The 13,498-nt window shown below is 48.1% G+C and overlaps 1 protein-coding gene across 2 annotated transcripts in view; it reads right to left on the bottom strand.

The window, feature by feature from the left end:
- IGF2BP1 (insulin like growth factor 2 mRNA binding protein 1) overlaps nucleotides 1-10,685 on the bottom strand; it is a 46,776-nt gene extending 36,091 nt beyond the window's left edge. Inside the window, exons 1-2 of one of the 2 annotated variants that reach the window (XM_006049697.4) lie at nucleotides 10,074-10,685; nucleotides 8,819-8,879 (exon numbers count right to left, since the gene is read on the bottom strand). In XM_006049697.4, the coding sequence (XP_006049759.1) occupies nucleotides 8,819-8,879; nucleotides 10,074-10,248 (236 nt within the window). In that variant the 5' untranslated portion in view covers nucleotides 10,249-10,685. The remainder of the gene's footprint in view (nucleotides 1-8,818; nucleotides 8,880-10,073) is intronic. The other variant, XM_006049696.4, reaches the window with a different exon arrangement.
- Between the last annotated feature and the right edge of the window lie 2,813 nt (nucleotides 10,686-13,498).

Below are 13,498 nucleotides of genomic sequence, written 5' to 3'. Positions count from 1 at the left end.
AGAAGAACTTGGGCCTAGACAGGCATTATTCTTCTTCTAAGTTAGAAGTTCAGGGAATTCCCTAGGGGTCCATTGGTTAAGACTCTACACTATCAATGTACAGGGCAGGTGTTCCATCCCCGGTTAAGGAACTAAGATCCCACACACCATGGGGCACAGCCAAAAAAAAGAAGTTTAAAGGGAACTCTACCCAAGATGGTCAGGGGCAAGGGTGGGAAAGTGAAATAAAGATGATCTGAGAGATCTGTGAGGTTGTGAGGTTTGTGAAATCATTTTATTCCCCCTCCTGCTTCCCACAGCTTATTCTGGACTTATATCATTCCAGCCTATTCTAAAAAGTCAGCAGAAGCAGCTTTGAATCAAATGGTAATAAACATTGGGAGGAAACCCCTCTATATAAAATGAAACTTCAGCCAGCTAGATTTTCCCTTCTTCCACATTAAATAAAAAGTTGCCGGAGTGGACACTCCAGAAAAGAAGTGAAAAGATTATTCTTCTGAACCCGGCTGTCTCCTCAGCCAACATCTTATTTACATCCAGTCCTCGCTCAGAACAAACTGGCTGCAGCCACCAACAGCCACGTCTGTGAAGGATCGTCTTTGCCCTTTAATTTAGGGTTCCGTCTCCAAATCCTGCCAAGGCAACTGCTCTCTATTACAGTTGGACTTCTCCTCCCAAGCAACTTAGAGACCTGGAGGAGGAAGTGGCATAAATGTCTAATTCTGAATAGATAGCCCCAACAAGTTTACTCCATCCAACAGCCCCCACTTTAGTTCCTGTCTCCCCTCATTTTCTCCTCCTCAAGAGTACCTAATGGAAAGTTGACAAGCCCCAAGCAATCCCAAATGCCACTCCAGAAAAGAGGCAACACACATCATTCCACATAAACTAATTGTAAAACCCTTTATAGTAACTGATTAAAGTCACAAGCCTGTTAAATGGTCAAAAACCACATCCGGATTGAAAGCCCTACCCCTCCCCACCCCACTAAGAGAAGATTCAATCCTCACTCTCTGGACTGAGATGTGGAAAGGGACTCTAAGTCTGTGGGTAGGTATGTTTGTACCTTTTGAGCAGAAAGGGCTAAAGAAAGGAAGTGGACATGAAGGTGGGTCCGGAGTACACCTCTGGAGACTATTTCCAGACCAGGGAAACAGACTGAGACCACCATGGCTTTGCCATCTAAGAGGGTACAGGGAGGGGAGCCATGGATGCAGTCACTACCTCTGAATCCAAGGGACCCCAAACTCCTGAATGCCTACTTTCTTAGCTTAAGAGCAGAACTTCAAGACAAACATGCCCATCTCCTACCAGGTAGGGGAAGCTGCTCATTTCTTCCTTCCTCAGACCTTCTAGAGGACTTAAGAGTCCCCTTGACTCGGAATTCTCACAGCACCTACCTCATCTGCAGAATTAGGGGAGCTCTCCTATCATCAGTTTCCCTACCCTACAAGCACCTTTGACAGTATTACCAGAGTGAAATTTCAGTGAGGATCCTGGTCCAGGCTGAGAGCATCAACAATGGAAAATATGCTCTATTCTCCTAAAAGGATGGTTAAGAGACAATGGCAGGGCCCATATCTAGGGGTTCTTGGCAGTTGCCCTGATGAGCTTCATCTCTATCTCCCAAAAGGTGGCCTTTCCTTTTAGCACACAGGTTATCAAAAGCATCCTACACACAAATCCCCTTCAATATGCCTATCCATCACTGTTCCACATAAAATGCACACCATATTTACAGAAGTGGACTTGAACACCCTACCTACTGCCTTAGGAAAATACCCCAATGGTTACACCCAGTTCAAAGACAGGAGGCATAAGTCCATACGGAAAACAAAGAACAGGAATAGCTAATGTGTGGTAGCACCAGTTTACAGTTAACATAATGGTGGCTCAAGGAGATTAATTAACTTTTCCAGTTTCCCAGTCATTGCCTGACTCCAAAACTCTTCGGAGATCTCTGGAGACACCTGGAAAGGTGTCCACACTTCTGTAGGACTGAGTGAGGGACCTACGGAAGGTCATGAGACTCTGACCTAATATTAGTGCTTCCTCTCTCCTTGAGCCTCAAGAATTCTGAAAATGATTCCTGTCCTCCCTGCTCCTGTTGCCAAAGAACTCAGACTCCATAAACAACCTTTACACAAAACAATCTTTTAAAAATTTCTAAATTCTCTCATTTCTCCTCTTAAAGATTCTAACTATATCCAATTAACTAAATTAAACCATCCAATCAAACTTCACTCAGACTTAACATTTTCCATTCCAAGTGGCCAAAACATCTGGATGAAAAACTAATTTTTTAACTGAAACTAACTCAAAATGAGTAAAAATGAAGCCTTCCTTAACCCACTGTTCCTAAGGAAATGCTGAAAGGATTGACTAACATCCACAAAACAGATATGCTGTAGAGGAAAAGAGAAAATGAAAAGGGATCCTTCACTTCTGTCTCCTCTCTAACAGGGATCTTCTCCACAACCTCCCCGCCTAAACTACGAACAAAGTTCCCACCCATCCTGACCAATCACTTATATATGCCTTTAGCCACCAAAATGCCCCTTGTCTAATAAATCAGACTTGTCCTTAGGGGTTTTGAAAATATCTGGATGATCTAGCGAAAATTTCTTTTTTTACTCTTCCAGTTATTTGTTCTGTATTTCACACAAAAGCAGTTTACTGGTGGCTCGCCATGCTCTCTGCCACACGACCAGAACATCAGATCCTGGAAGCCTGGACTTCTGCACTAGGACTGCTTTTCTGGTGGTGTTTGTTCTGTATACAGTTACATTTCAGCGTTTCGCAATCAAGTTTTCTCCAACTATATTAAAATGATGAGGTCCAGACCTACTCTTCTCCGGTGATTTACCCATAATCAACACACATCTTACTTCAGCAGTCTGCATTTAGGGTGAAAGCTTGTTCAAGCCTCTTCCTCCTTCACTCCATGCCTCTTTATTGCAAACCTACTGGCTGCAAAGGAGAAGCTGGTCTTCGAAAGCTGATTCTGCTTGTTCAATACTAGGATGACCCCTTGGACCTGCTAAAAAGTACAGAGCCCCCTGTGAACAAACTCCAGGTTCTTCTACTAGAACGCAGTTAACAAACCGAGGACTGGACATCTCCCTGTTTGTGCTGCTACCACAGGCGCCCTCCTGGATGATTGTTTTCCAGCCCATCAAATCAATTACCAAAAAAGCATACATTTCGATCCCACGTTTTTTCAAGGACAGACCTTTTATTTCTTTTGACAGACATTTTAAAAGGTATGGACTGGACACAGGTGGAAATGGTATGCAAATCTGACATTAACATGGAGTCAAACACTTGGTTGATCTCCACAGCCTCACCAGTGGCCAACTGAAAGACCTGTTGTCAATCATTTACAACTAAATAAAACCCATGGTAGATCCTCTGGTTACTATTACTCCCTTTGTTATTGTTTCAGTCAGCCTTTGGGACGTGGGGACACACAGTCTATCTACTAAAGATTAAAAATTATCCCCCTCTGTTAACTCTTCAAGGTTCTATGCCCCATGGCTAAGGGCCTCAGGTCTATGGGACAGGGCAGCAACTAGAGGCACTTCCATTTTCTCTCCCCCTCTCTCATCCTCTTTTTCCCCCGACCCGCTCTTTTCCTGTCTCCTCTGCCTCTTCACTCCACATTCACCCACCAGCCTTTAGCTTTTGCCTTAGAATGGAAAGGTCTTGAGACAGCGCGGGCGCTGGAAGGTCTGCACCATGGGGCCTGGGACCTCTCCCCGTGTGGAAGCCCGGGTAAGCCGCGGCGAGGTTTGGGATCTGGGGGCTCCCAGGACCAAAACGAGGCTGTGGGCCGACGAGTCGCAGCCAGGGGTCTCGGGGACCCCGGGAAAGGAAGCCCTCCTCGGAGACCCAGGCCTGCGTCTGTTCCCGGGCAGGGGCTGGCTCAGAGGCAGGCGGGGGCCCCTGCGCGGAGCGGGCAGAGATTGCGAGGCCGGGGCTGGGCTGGGGCTGCGGCGGGCGGGGAAGGGTTAGGGCAGCGGGGCCGGCGCGGGCTCTCCAGGAAGCGCCTCCAGCGCCGCCTCGACTTTCTCTGCTTTTTGAAAAAGCGAAGGGAAGGCAGGCAACTCCGAAAGCAAAAATCGCCTTGCCCTGGGCTGAATCTAACACCGTCTTCTAAACCTGGTGCCTGAGAGCCCCTCTCCCGTCGGTCGCTGTGCGCCTCCGGCCGCTCCTCTTTAAAAGGGAAGCGGGCAATCCACCCCAACCCCCATCTCTCTTTCTTTTTTTTCCCCGTCTGGAATTTCCAACCCAGGACTAACTCGTCTGATTTTTCCAGTCTCCCCTGCTGCTTTTTTCCTCCCCTTTTCTCTCCCAAACACTCCCATCCCAAAATCTAAGCTGCACTTTCTGGAAGGCATTAGCCACATTTTAAGAAGCTTTTAAGAGGATGGGGAGCGAACAAGAGGGAATTTAAATTCTAACAGTTGGCAAAATGTCTGTTCTTCAAACGCCTTTGGTTCATACATTTATTCTAATGACAACATGACCAACACCAACACCACCCCCCACACACACACACAAATCAACACACGTATAACCAGTCTATATCTCTTCATCACAAAAACCCTTAAACGTCTGGAAATAGCACTTAGGTCTCCTTCTTTTCACTTTAAACCAGATCTGAAAAAAAAAATTAGTTTAAAAATTTTATACTCACAAGCCTATCTCAATGGTATCTTTGTCAACTGACTTGTTACACATTATAGAATAAATAAGCTCAAAAAAACGAGGCTTAAAAGTACTCAAACACATAAAGTATGATTCAAATGACATATATTAAGGTAATTTTAAAAGATTAGACGCTCTGAAGCTTTGAATTAAGATTCTTCCAATGGTTAACGTAACAATGTTTTGCTCTTGTTCCAGCAAAGTCTATGCCATTACAATTTTACATTTGGAGCAGTTAACTATACTTTGAATAAATCAGTGATGGGAATTACAATTCTTCCACCTCTTTACGCAAAAGTTCTCCATCTGGGAAACCATTGGAGTAAAATTTCATCTACTTTGGGTTAGAAAGCCAAGGGTTCTGGAAACCTACAGCTCTTCCAAAGGACAGTCTTATACCACTGTCTTTAGGAAAGTCATTTTCAAATACGGAGCACTAAACGCTAAGTTAAGGATTTCTCTAGCAGTGAAAAAAATTAATTTGCAAACATTTACTTTCTAGGTGACAATTAAAATGGAAAGAGTGAATTGATTTCCACCTTTCCTCCAAACAGTGCAGAAAAATTAAGAATCAACTGATTTTTTTCAACTTATTTAAAACTCAAAAAAACGGCTATTAGTTAAGAAAACCTTTTTACTAAAAGTGTCAAACTATTTCTACTTTCAACTTACTTGTTGAAGACCTGGTCAAATGTACCTTTCAGCTATAACCACTATGGCAAAAGTGCCTGCAAATACTCCCAACGCTAGTACTTTTCCGCCTTTGAAGTTATTTTTCTTTTTAAGACATTCCCTTGCTTCTCTTATAATTCATTTCAGCCCATAAGAACAATTTTCCTTAAAGGCAAACCCATTCCTGCAGGCAAAATTTTTGTCTGTTTTGAATACATTCAGTGATCCAATTATTTCTTCAGCATCTCCACAAATCACTTAAAAATACTTGTTGCCATTCACAAGCCATCCCTTTACAGAGATTTTTAAAGCAACCAACTTTTAAAAATTAAACTGTAAAATCAGAATAAAGTTTGAATACATACTCTTCTGAGAGTTCTCACACTTCATTTGGCTGGAAGACCATTTTTTGTGTGTTTTTTGATAGAAATATAAGGGAAAGTATTCAATTAGCCCACCTCATTTTAAGTCAGAAAAAACAACACTAACCTGCCTAATAAAATCAAAGTCTTCATCTTGAACACATTTCACCTATAGAAATGGAGTACATCTTTTCTTTTTTTTCCTTAACACCTTTTATTTTGATGACACCAGTTGACAGGAGGTATGCTATCTTTAGGCCACATTCCTCTAGAAAAAGTCACACACAGTGGTCAATTAAACAAAAATTTAATTCCCTTAAAAAATTAAGGAATTTTCTTCCAAAATACCCAAGTCTCATTAGGATGATACCCTTTTACCTTCACTACTCAAGTGTCTCAAATTTAAAAATAAATAAATAAATACAAATGCTTTCCACAATTGTTTCTAAAATGCTTTTGCTTTCCCTCCTTTGTCTTAACACTTGGCAGTAAATTTATATAAATTCTCAACAATAAGCTGAAACTCTTGACTAAAATTCCAACACTGACTTAGAGGTCATTTGGAAAGGTGATCTCAAGAGAAATTTAATGCCATTCATCTAAAAAATTCAATTTAATGTTTTCAGTTTAAATGTATAGTGTTCATTCTCTTGAGTTCTTAAAAAGGAACAAACTGTATTTATCAAATAGATAGAAGGTTAAAACAAAATATATTAATACTTCAAAATCAGTTACTCAGAGGGAACTGCTAAAAAATATTGTATCTTTTGCTTGCTAACCCCCACCCTCTAAAAACAAAAACAAAACAAAACCAAAAAAACCCTAGGAACTAGGTTGGGAGGTTTTTATGAATCTCTTGGAAATCTTTAAAGCCATAGTTCATTTGGAACTGAGTACATCAAGAAGAGTTTTCCTCTATTTTTAAACAGTGAAAACAATATATATACACACACACAAACACACACACACACCACATACATATATATGCACCATTGTTCATTTTGCTTAAAATACATTCCGTCATAGTTAATTAACTAGTTCCTGTCCTATACATCCACAAAACTAAAAAAGCCAGGAACAAACCAACTGAAGAAATAACTTCAGACAGACTGAAAACACATACCACAACATGCCTCCTCAAAGAACACAAAATGATAGAGCAAACCGACTTCAGGAAAACAAACCTTTTTTTAAATCCTAAAACTTCAAAAATTGATTCATTCTAGAAAAATGAAGTGCCTTACCACCAGAGGAACAAAACACAACTGATTCAATGTTTGTGCTCGAAAATGGTTTCAGGAAGGGGGGAGAACACACAAAACTTTGAATATGGGTGTGGAAAGGAAGATTTTGTACCCAAGTCCTCACAAACCCCACCCTTTCCCAACTCAAAGCCCTCAGTAATACATTTTGGAGGGAACAAGAAGCAGCCTAAAAATGGCTTTAAAGCAAGCAGATGGCTTAGGAGGAAAGATCCATAAGATACAGAGCACCATGAAAATTAAAATATAAATGTTTGGGGTTCCATTTCATCACATTTTGCTATTTTTCTTGCTTTTCACTTCATTCCCTTTAAAATTTAAACCATCCTTTAAAGCAAAAGGAAAAATTCCACATATTTCAGAATTCCAGTTATTCTGGTTATTTCCCATCAACAAGTTTCAAACACTCAGCTTTCAGTTCAAAAATCCACTATCTTCTCAGTAAATCTACTGATGTCAGTGTACATACTTCTCTTAATCCCATCTCCAGGAAATGCTTCCAAATAATAAATAATACTTCTTTTTCTTTCTTCTGATTTTATTGCCTCTTTATTCCTTAACCCTAATTGCCTTTCCAATAACAGTATTTCAAGCACTGGAGGTTAAATCACAAGTTCTATAACCATAGTTACAAGTCATATTGATCATCTATAGATACAATAGTTCCATGTTACTTAAATATCTCAAGCTAAAGCACTGAACAGATTTTTCTCACATTAAACTTTGTAGATCCTCTTAACTGCCTTCAAAAAAGCACAGTCACCCACCTCCACCCTCCCACCCAGAAAAGCCAGGGACTATCCTGAAATGCAGCAAGCTTCCAGTTGAAATGAGGGGGGGGAAAGGATCAAAGATTTACTGGGGACTGCAACACGAGAGAAAATTCTGCACTGTCAACACGTTTAAAGTGAGGTTTGCAGAGAGACTCTGCCCTTATACTTCCCAGCCAGAGTTCAATGAAAGATATGAACCATGAATCAGTTTTGGGGATAACATGACAGACGTACCCCCTTTGCTAAAGAGAGAACAGGAAGGTACTGGAACAGCCTCTTTCTTACACACTTATACACACACACACCCATTCATCCAGGGAGTTCTAGACCCTCCAAAGAGCCCCAGCTCACAGCCTGAACACAAAGCTCTCACCCCAGATGGTCCCCTTGTAACAATGGACTGAAGGAGTGGGGGTGGGGGGCTCGGAAAGGATAGTACAGCCAAAGCGTATTTGCAAAATCCAGTTGGAAGGGGAGGACTAGGTCTGAGGGGAGGGACTAGAGGTAGGGGTCTGTGAAAAAAAAATTATGCCTTTGCCTGTTGCAGAAATATAAAGCACAAGCATAGAATTCTTTAGGGGCCAGGAACTCATTCCACTTCCCTTAGGAAGTCAAAGGGGACCCCTCTCCCAATTCACTTAAAAATTATGGTGAGAAGGGTGGAAAAAACAGGCCTGCTAAAAAGTTGCTGAATGTCCATGAATCTAAACTCTTTTTAAAAGATTTTTAGCTTCCCTACAAAAATAGCCCCACACACCTGAACAAACTCCACAAGGTTTCTCCCCCATTGATCTTTTCCCCCTTTACTTCTCCAAGTAACATCTCCTAGTCCACCCCAGCCCCAGCTTTTTTTTTTTTACAAGCTGTAAACCACCCATTACAAGATCTTAGCCAATCTTCCCTCCCTGCCCCCAACATCCGGAGTTGGGGGTGGGAAGGCCAGTAAAGGGTTTCTTCCCCTGGAGACACGATGGACCCCTAAACACAGCCTCTCTGCATCCCCAGGCTGACCCCTCCCCAGAGAAGAGCTCATTCCTACCTTTGTTTTTTGGGGACGGAGTGTTCAATCTCTAGGCGTTTTCCTTGCAGCTCCACTTTCCCTACAGATTAAATTGAAAAAGACAATATGAGGGCTTGGACAGGGGGTAGGGGGCGGGAAAAGGAAGAAGAAAGACACTAGGGTGATTCAGGGGTTAGTGTGATTTGAGATTTTCCTAGGAATCCAGGTAGTGGGTTCCGCAGCCGGATGTGAGAAGGTCGCTGGAGGAATGGTGGACTCTATAAATTCATTATCGTGTTTTCTGAATTTGTGTTTTGTTCTCTCATTGAAGCTAGCTGAGTAGTGGACGGCTCGGGGAGCCGGATTTGGGAGAGATGCGAGGGCGTCCGTGTGGGCCGGCTACCTTTACAGCTCCCAGATGTGGGGAGAGGGAGCCGAGAAAGGGCTCCCCGTTTCTCCTAAAGTGTGTGGCGGGGGGTGGGGAGATGGGGTGCAGAATGAAACTTTATTTTCCTGCCTAGCCAGGGAGAAGGGCTTCGGGTGGCGGGGCGGTCACCTGTCGGGACCGGCCCGGAGGCGAGGCCTGGGGGAGCGGAGCGGGGCCCCGCGGGAGGGTCCCCGGCGGCCGCGGCGCGCGCCTCTCGGCCCAGCCTGGGTCTCGGGAAGCAGCATGGCGACCCGCCGCCGCCGCCGCGCCACCCCGCTCACGCCCCACTTTCAAATCAAAATGGCTCAAGCCCCGGGCCCTGGGCGGGAGGCGGGACCCCGCTGCTCTCAGGTCGAGCCCGAAAGCTGCAGTCCCCACGGAAACCCTGGAGATCAGGAGCCGAGCGAGGACCCTTCCCCGCCCGGAAAGGCCTAGGGCGGAGGAAGGGGAGGGAGTGCTGGGGCGGGGAGGGAGTGCTGGGGCGGGGAGGGAGTGCTGGGGGGGGGGGGGGGGGGGGGCGGTGTCCAGCCTCGGACATCGAGGGCCTGACTTAGAAGGACGCCCACGCGGGGGTCGTCTTGGTGGCGAGTCCCCCCTCCCCTCCTGCCAACGGGGGCTCCCGCCCCGTCGGTGGGGGGGTAAGGGGATCACCTCACTAAAACCTCCAGCTCTTCATCTCGGGCTGGGAGGGACCGGCGAGGGGTCAAAGGGGGAACCGAGAGGGCGTCGGAGGAGGTGGGTGGAAGTCGGTACCCAGGCCAAGCCCCGCAGGCCGGGAGCAAAGAGGAGTTGGCGGGCAGGGGAAGAGGAGGAGCAGGTCCCCGTTGTTCAGGCGGTGCTTTCTCCGGGGAGGGGGTGGACTCTTACCCGAGAAAGTTTCGATGGCCTTCATCGCCCAGTGCTCGTCGGGGCAGTCCACGAAGGCATAGCCGGATTTGACCAAGAACTGGCCGCTGTAGGAGATCTTGTGCTCCGCAAACACTTTCTCCAAGTCCGCGGGGGTCACGCTCTCGTTGAGATTGCCGATGTACAGCTTGTTCATGGTGGCGGTCTCGGGCAGGACGCGGTCCCGGGCAAGGCCGAGCGGACGGGCGCGGGCGGCGAGCCTCCTAGGCCGAGGCGGGAGGCGGCGGCAGCAGACACAAACTTTCTTTGCACCCCACCCCTCAAGTTGTCCGGAGCCGGGGCGGGGAGGGCGGCCGGAGGGCGCGCAGAGGTCGCGGGAGAGTTCGGGGAGGCCCGGGAGAAGTGCCCGCGGCGCGCTGGGAGGCGGACGACGCGGCGCGGCTCCTTCCCTTCTGTCCGAAACCCCTCCGAGCGGGCTGGTGTGTCACGTTTCTCCGCGGCCGCCCTGGCGCCGCCTCTAAATAAAATCGACTTGAAAAAAAATGGAGCGGAAAAAAAAAAAAAAAAAAAAAGGCAAAGCCACGTGGTGAAAGCCCCCACCCACCCTGCAGGGGAAGACCCCCGACGCCTCAGGGCCCTTGGGCCCTCCAATCCAGCCCAACCCACCAAACTCCCACCCGGGGGGGTGGGCTCTCAACTCACCCCCCGGGTAAGCTGGGTAAGAGGGGGCTGCTTTCGTGTAGCTCTACTTGCCCCCTCCCCCTTGCAAGAATCTGGCCCCTAGGGAGGCGCCCCGCCCCCCATCCCCCTACCCGGGCCCTAGCTGGGGGAGGGTGGTCCAGCCCAAAATCTCCCTCCTCTTACGACGTTGGGAAAAATGTGCGGTTATTTTTCATTCAAGTGGTCTGGGCTGGGGGGGAGTTTGCCCACCCTACCCCAGCTAACTGCTAGCGACTGACAGGCGGGGGACGGCCGAGAGAGACAAAGAGAACGAGGACTCTGGGGTCTTCAGGAGGGGGTCGGGCGAGCCGGTGATTTCAAAAGAAAGGCGCTTTCCCCCTAGATCTTTAATAAGTGTGTGTGGGGGGGGGGCGGTTCTCGGCCTCCCCTACCCCAGCTCTAGGAGACTCCCTCGCCTCGGGGAGTCCGGGACTGAGGGGCCCCGAGAGCGCGGGACTGGGAAGCTGGAAAACACGGGGGATCGCGGCTGGAAACCAGGGATCTGCAGAAAATCGTGTTTCGGGATTCCCTCGGGAGAAAGGATGGCTCACACCCGGGGTTCGGCTGTTGAACTCTAACGTCTCGGGGTCCTGGGGGAAAGCGCGGCTCCGGCCCAAGATGACCCCGAGAGAGAGGGAGGGGTGGAGAGAAGGAAGAGGAGTGGTCGCACGAGCGGACCCGGGCTAACCGAAGGGGGAGGTCTCAGGGAGGGAGTGACAGGGTGGAGATCCGAAGGATCCCCTTCTCGCTCCCAGACACGGGGGCAGACAGGTGGAGTCTCCTCCGCCCGTCCCTCTCGCGACAGCGACGGTAGCTTTCACAGCTCCGGGTTCGGGTCTCGGAACTTTTCTAGGGTGCGGGATTTGGATCCTGGCTGGAAGGCGGGAGAAGGGCCGAGGGCTGGGGGGGCCGAGCGCTAAGCCCCGCCCACGTCCCCAGGTCAGGCCCGCGGGGGGAGGGGGTAATTTCCGCTCGGCGCTCGGGGAAGCGAGGGGCGGGAGCTCAGCTCAGAGGAGGGGGCGGCGGCGCCTTCCCCGCCCGCCTGGGGAGGGGGAAGCGGATCCGCCCTGGTCCCTTCCCTCGCCTTTGACCAACTCGTTCCGGATCCTCTGGCCCCGGGAGCCCGAGGGACGGACCCGACTGGGCGAGGGGCGACACGTGGGCGGTCGCACCCCGTCTCGGCGGTGGGGGAGGGGGCGGTTGGCCGCGCGTCTCGGAGTCCCGGGTGCGCGGCGCAGAGCCGGGCGTGCGGTCCACGCGCAGCCGGGATCCCAGGCCGAGGGGCGAGCGAGGCCAACGAGTTTCCAGCGGCGGGGGCTGGGACGGCGCCAGCGGGTGGTGGAGAGCACGGCCTTGGGACCCTGGAGCCCCTTTACCCAGCGAACCAGGGCAAGAGGGGGGTGGACCCCCAGTAAAGCCGGAGTCTCCCCGAACTGGGCGGAAGCTGGGGGTTTGCTCCTGGTTCTGCGAGAGGGAGAAATAATTTTGTCGGGGGCACGCATGCTGCGAGGGCAGGTGAGGAAGGGGGTCACTCTCCCTTTCCCGGTCCCCGACCCCATTGTCTCAGTCGCCGGCGGCCCGGGCCGACTCCGCAACACGTGTTAGCTGCACCGATATGAATGCCTTGGATTTTTTTTTTTTTTTTCCCTTCTTGTTATTATTTGGTGTTTGCAGAGTCAGTGAGCCGGCTCCGACTTCGGCGCACCGCCCTTCTGGCAGACGATTTTCCACCGTTCAAAAGTCGGGAGTTAAAGGACTGCACGCTGCACCTTTGTCCCCCACCCCGTTTTCCCCGCGCACTGAAAAGAAATGGGGTGGGGGAGGGCTTCCAACTCGGTTTCTCCATCTCCACTACCTTCCAAACCCACCCTCCAAATCCGCGTTTTGTTCTTGCCAGCCACGTGTTTCTCGAATTTTTACTTCTGTGATTTTTTTTTTCCCATGGATCTACAGAAATCTGAATACTATAAGCCATGAGTTACTGAATAGACAAAAAATGTTTTCTATCCAAGAAGGTGGGCGATATCTGTATTCCACCCCCTAATACCTCCGACCCTATCCGTTTCAGACTCTTTAATACTTGGCTCTTGACATAAACAATTTTAAACAAACCAACGAGTTTCCACTGCCTGCCACATAGTAGGCATTCAATAAATAATCTCTCTTAAGTGAAAAGCAAGCTAATACAAGCTGTAGAGCGAGGAAAATTAGGAGGCTAGGGGGGAAAAATTATCTTGTGGGTCTGTTGCCCGGGGACTCTTCTTGGTTCTGTGTGTTTACTTTTGAAAGGGCTAAAAGATGGTCTCAGAAAGGCTGTTGTGTTCCTTGGCCTTTCCCTAAATAGGAACCCAGCTTCCTGAAACCTTTTCTGTTAACATTGGGGAACAAGGAAGAGGGTACTTGGCGGGGCATTCCAGGTCCCAGAAACCTTAAGTGCTGTTTCCCTCATTTAATTTAAATCTTCAGGAATTAATAGAAGCACCTCTCAGGTTTTCTCCCTGGGGAACATGTCCACTACTCTATCTCTTTATTCCTAAAACAAAGGCCAGTTACACCCCACAAAAATCTCCATTCAACTCTCTAAACGCCTGTAAAATGCAGCCCACATTTTCCTATCCTAAGTTCAAAGGGAAACAAATTTAAGTTAATAATTGAATATTATTCAGTTTGCTTTTAGCTTGATTTTTTCTATTTAAAAGTATAATAGAAGTGTAAAGGTTAGCTGA

This window comes from Bubalus bubalis, chromosome 3 (assembly GCF_019923935.1).
Source record: "Bubalus bubalis isolate 160015118507 breed Murrah chromosome 3, NDDB_SH_1, whole genome shotgun sequence".
NCBI classification, from domain to species: Eukaryota; Metazoa; Chordata; class Mammalia; order Artiodactyla; family Bovidae; genus Bubalus; species Bubalus bubalis.
Note: the sequence above shows the minus strand (reverse complement) of the source record. Positions and strands in the feature narration are given on the sequence as shown.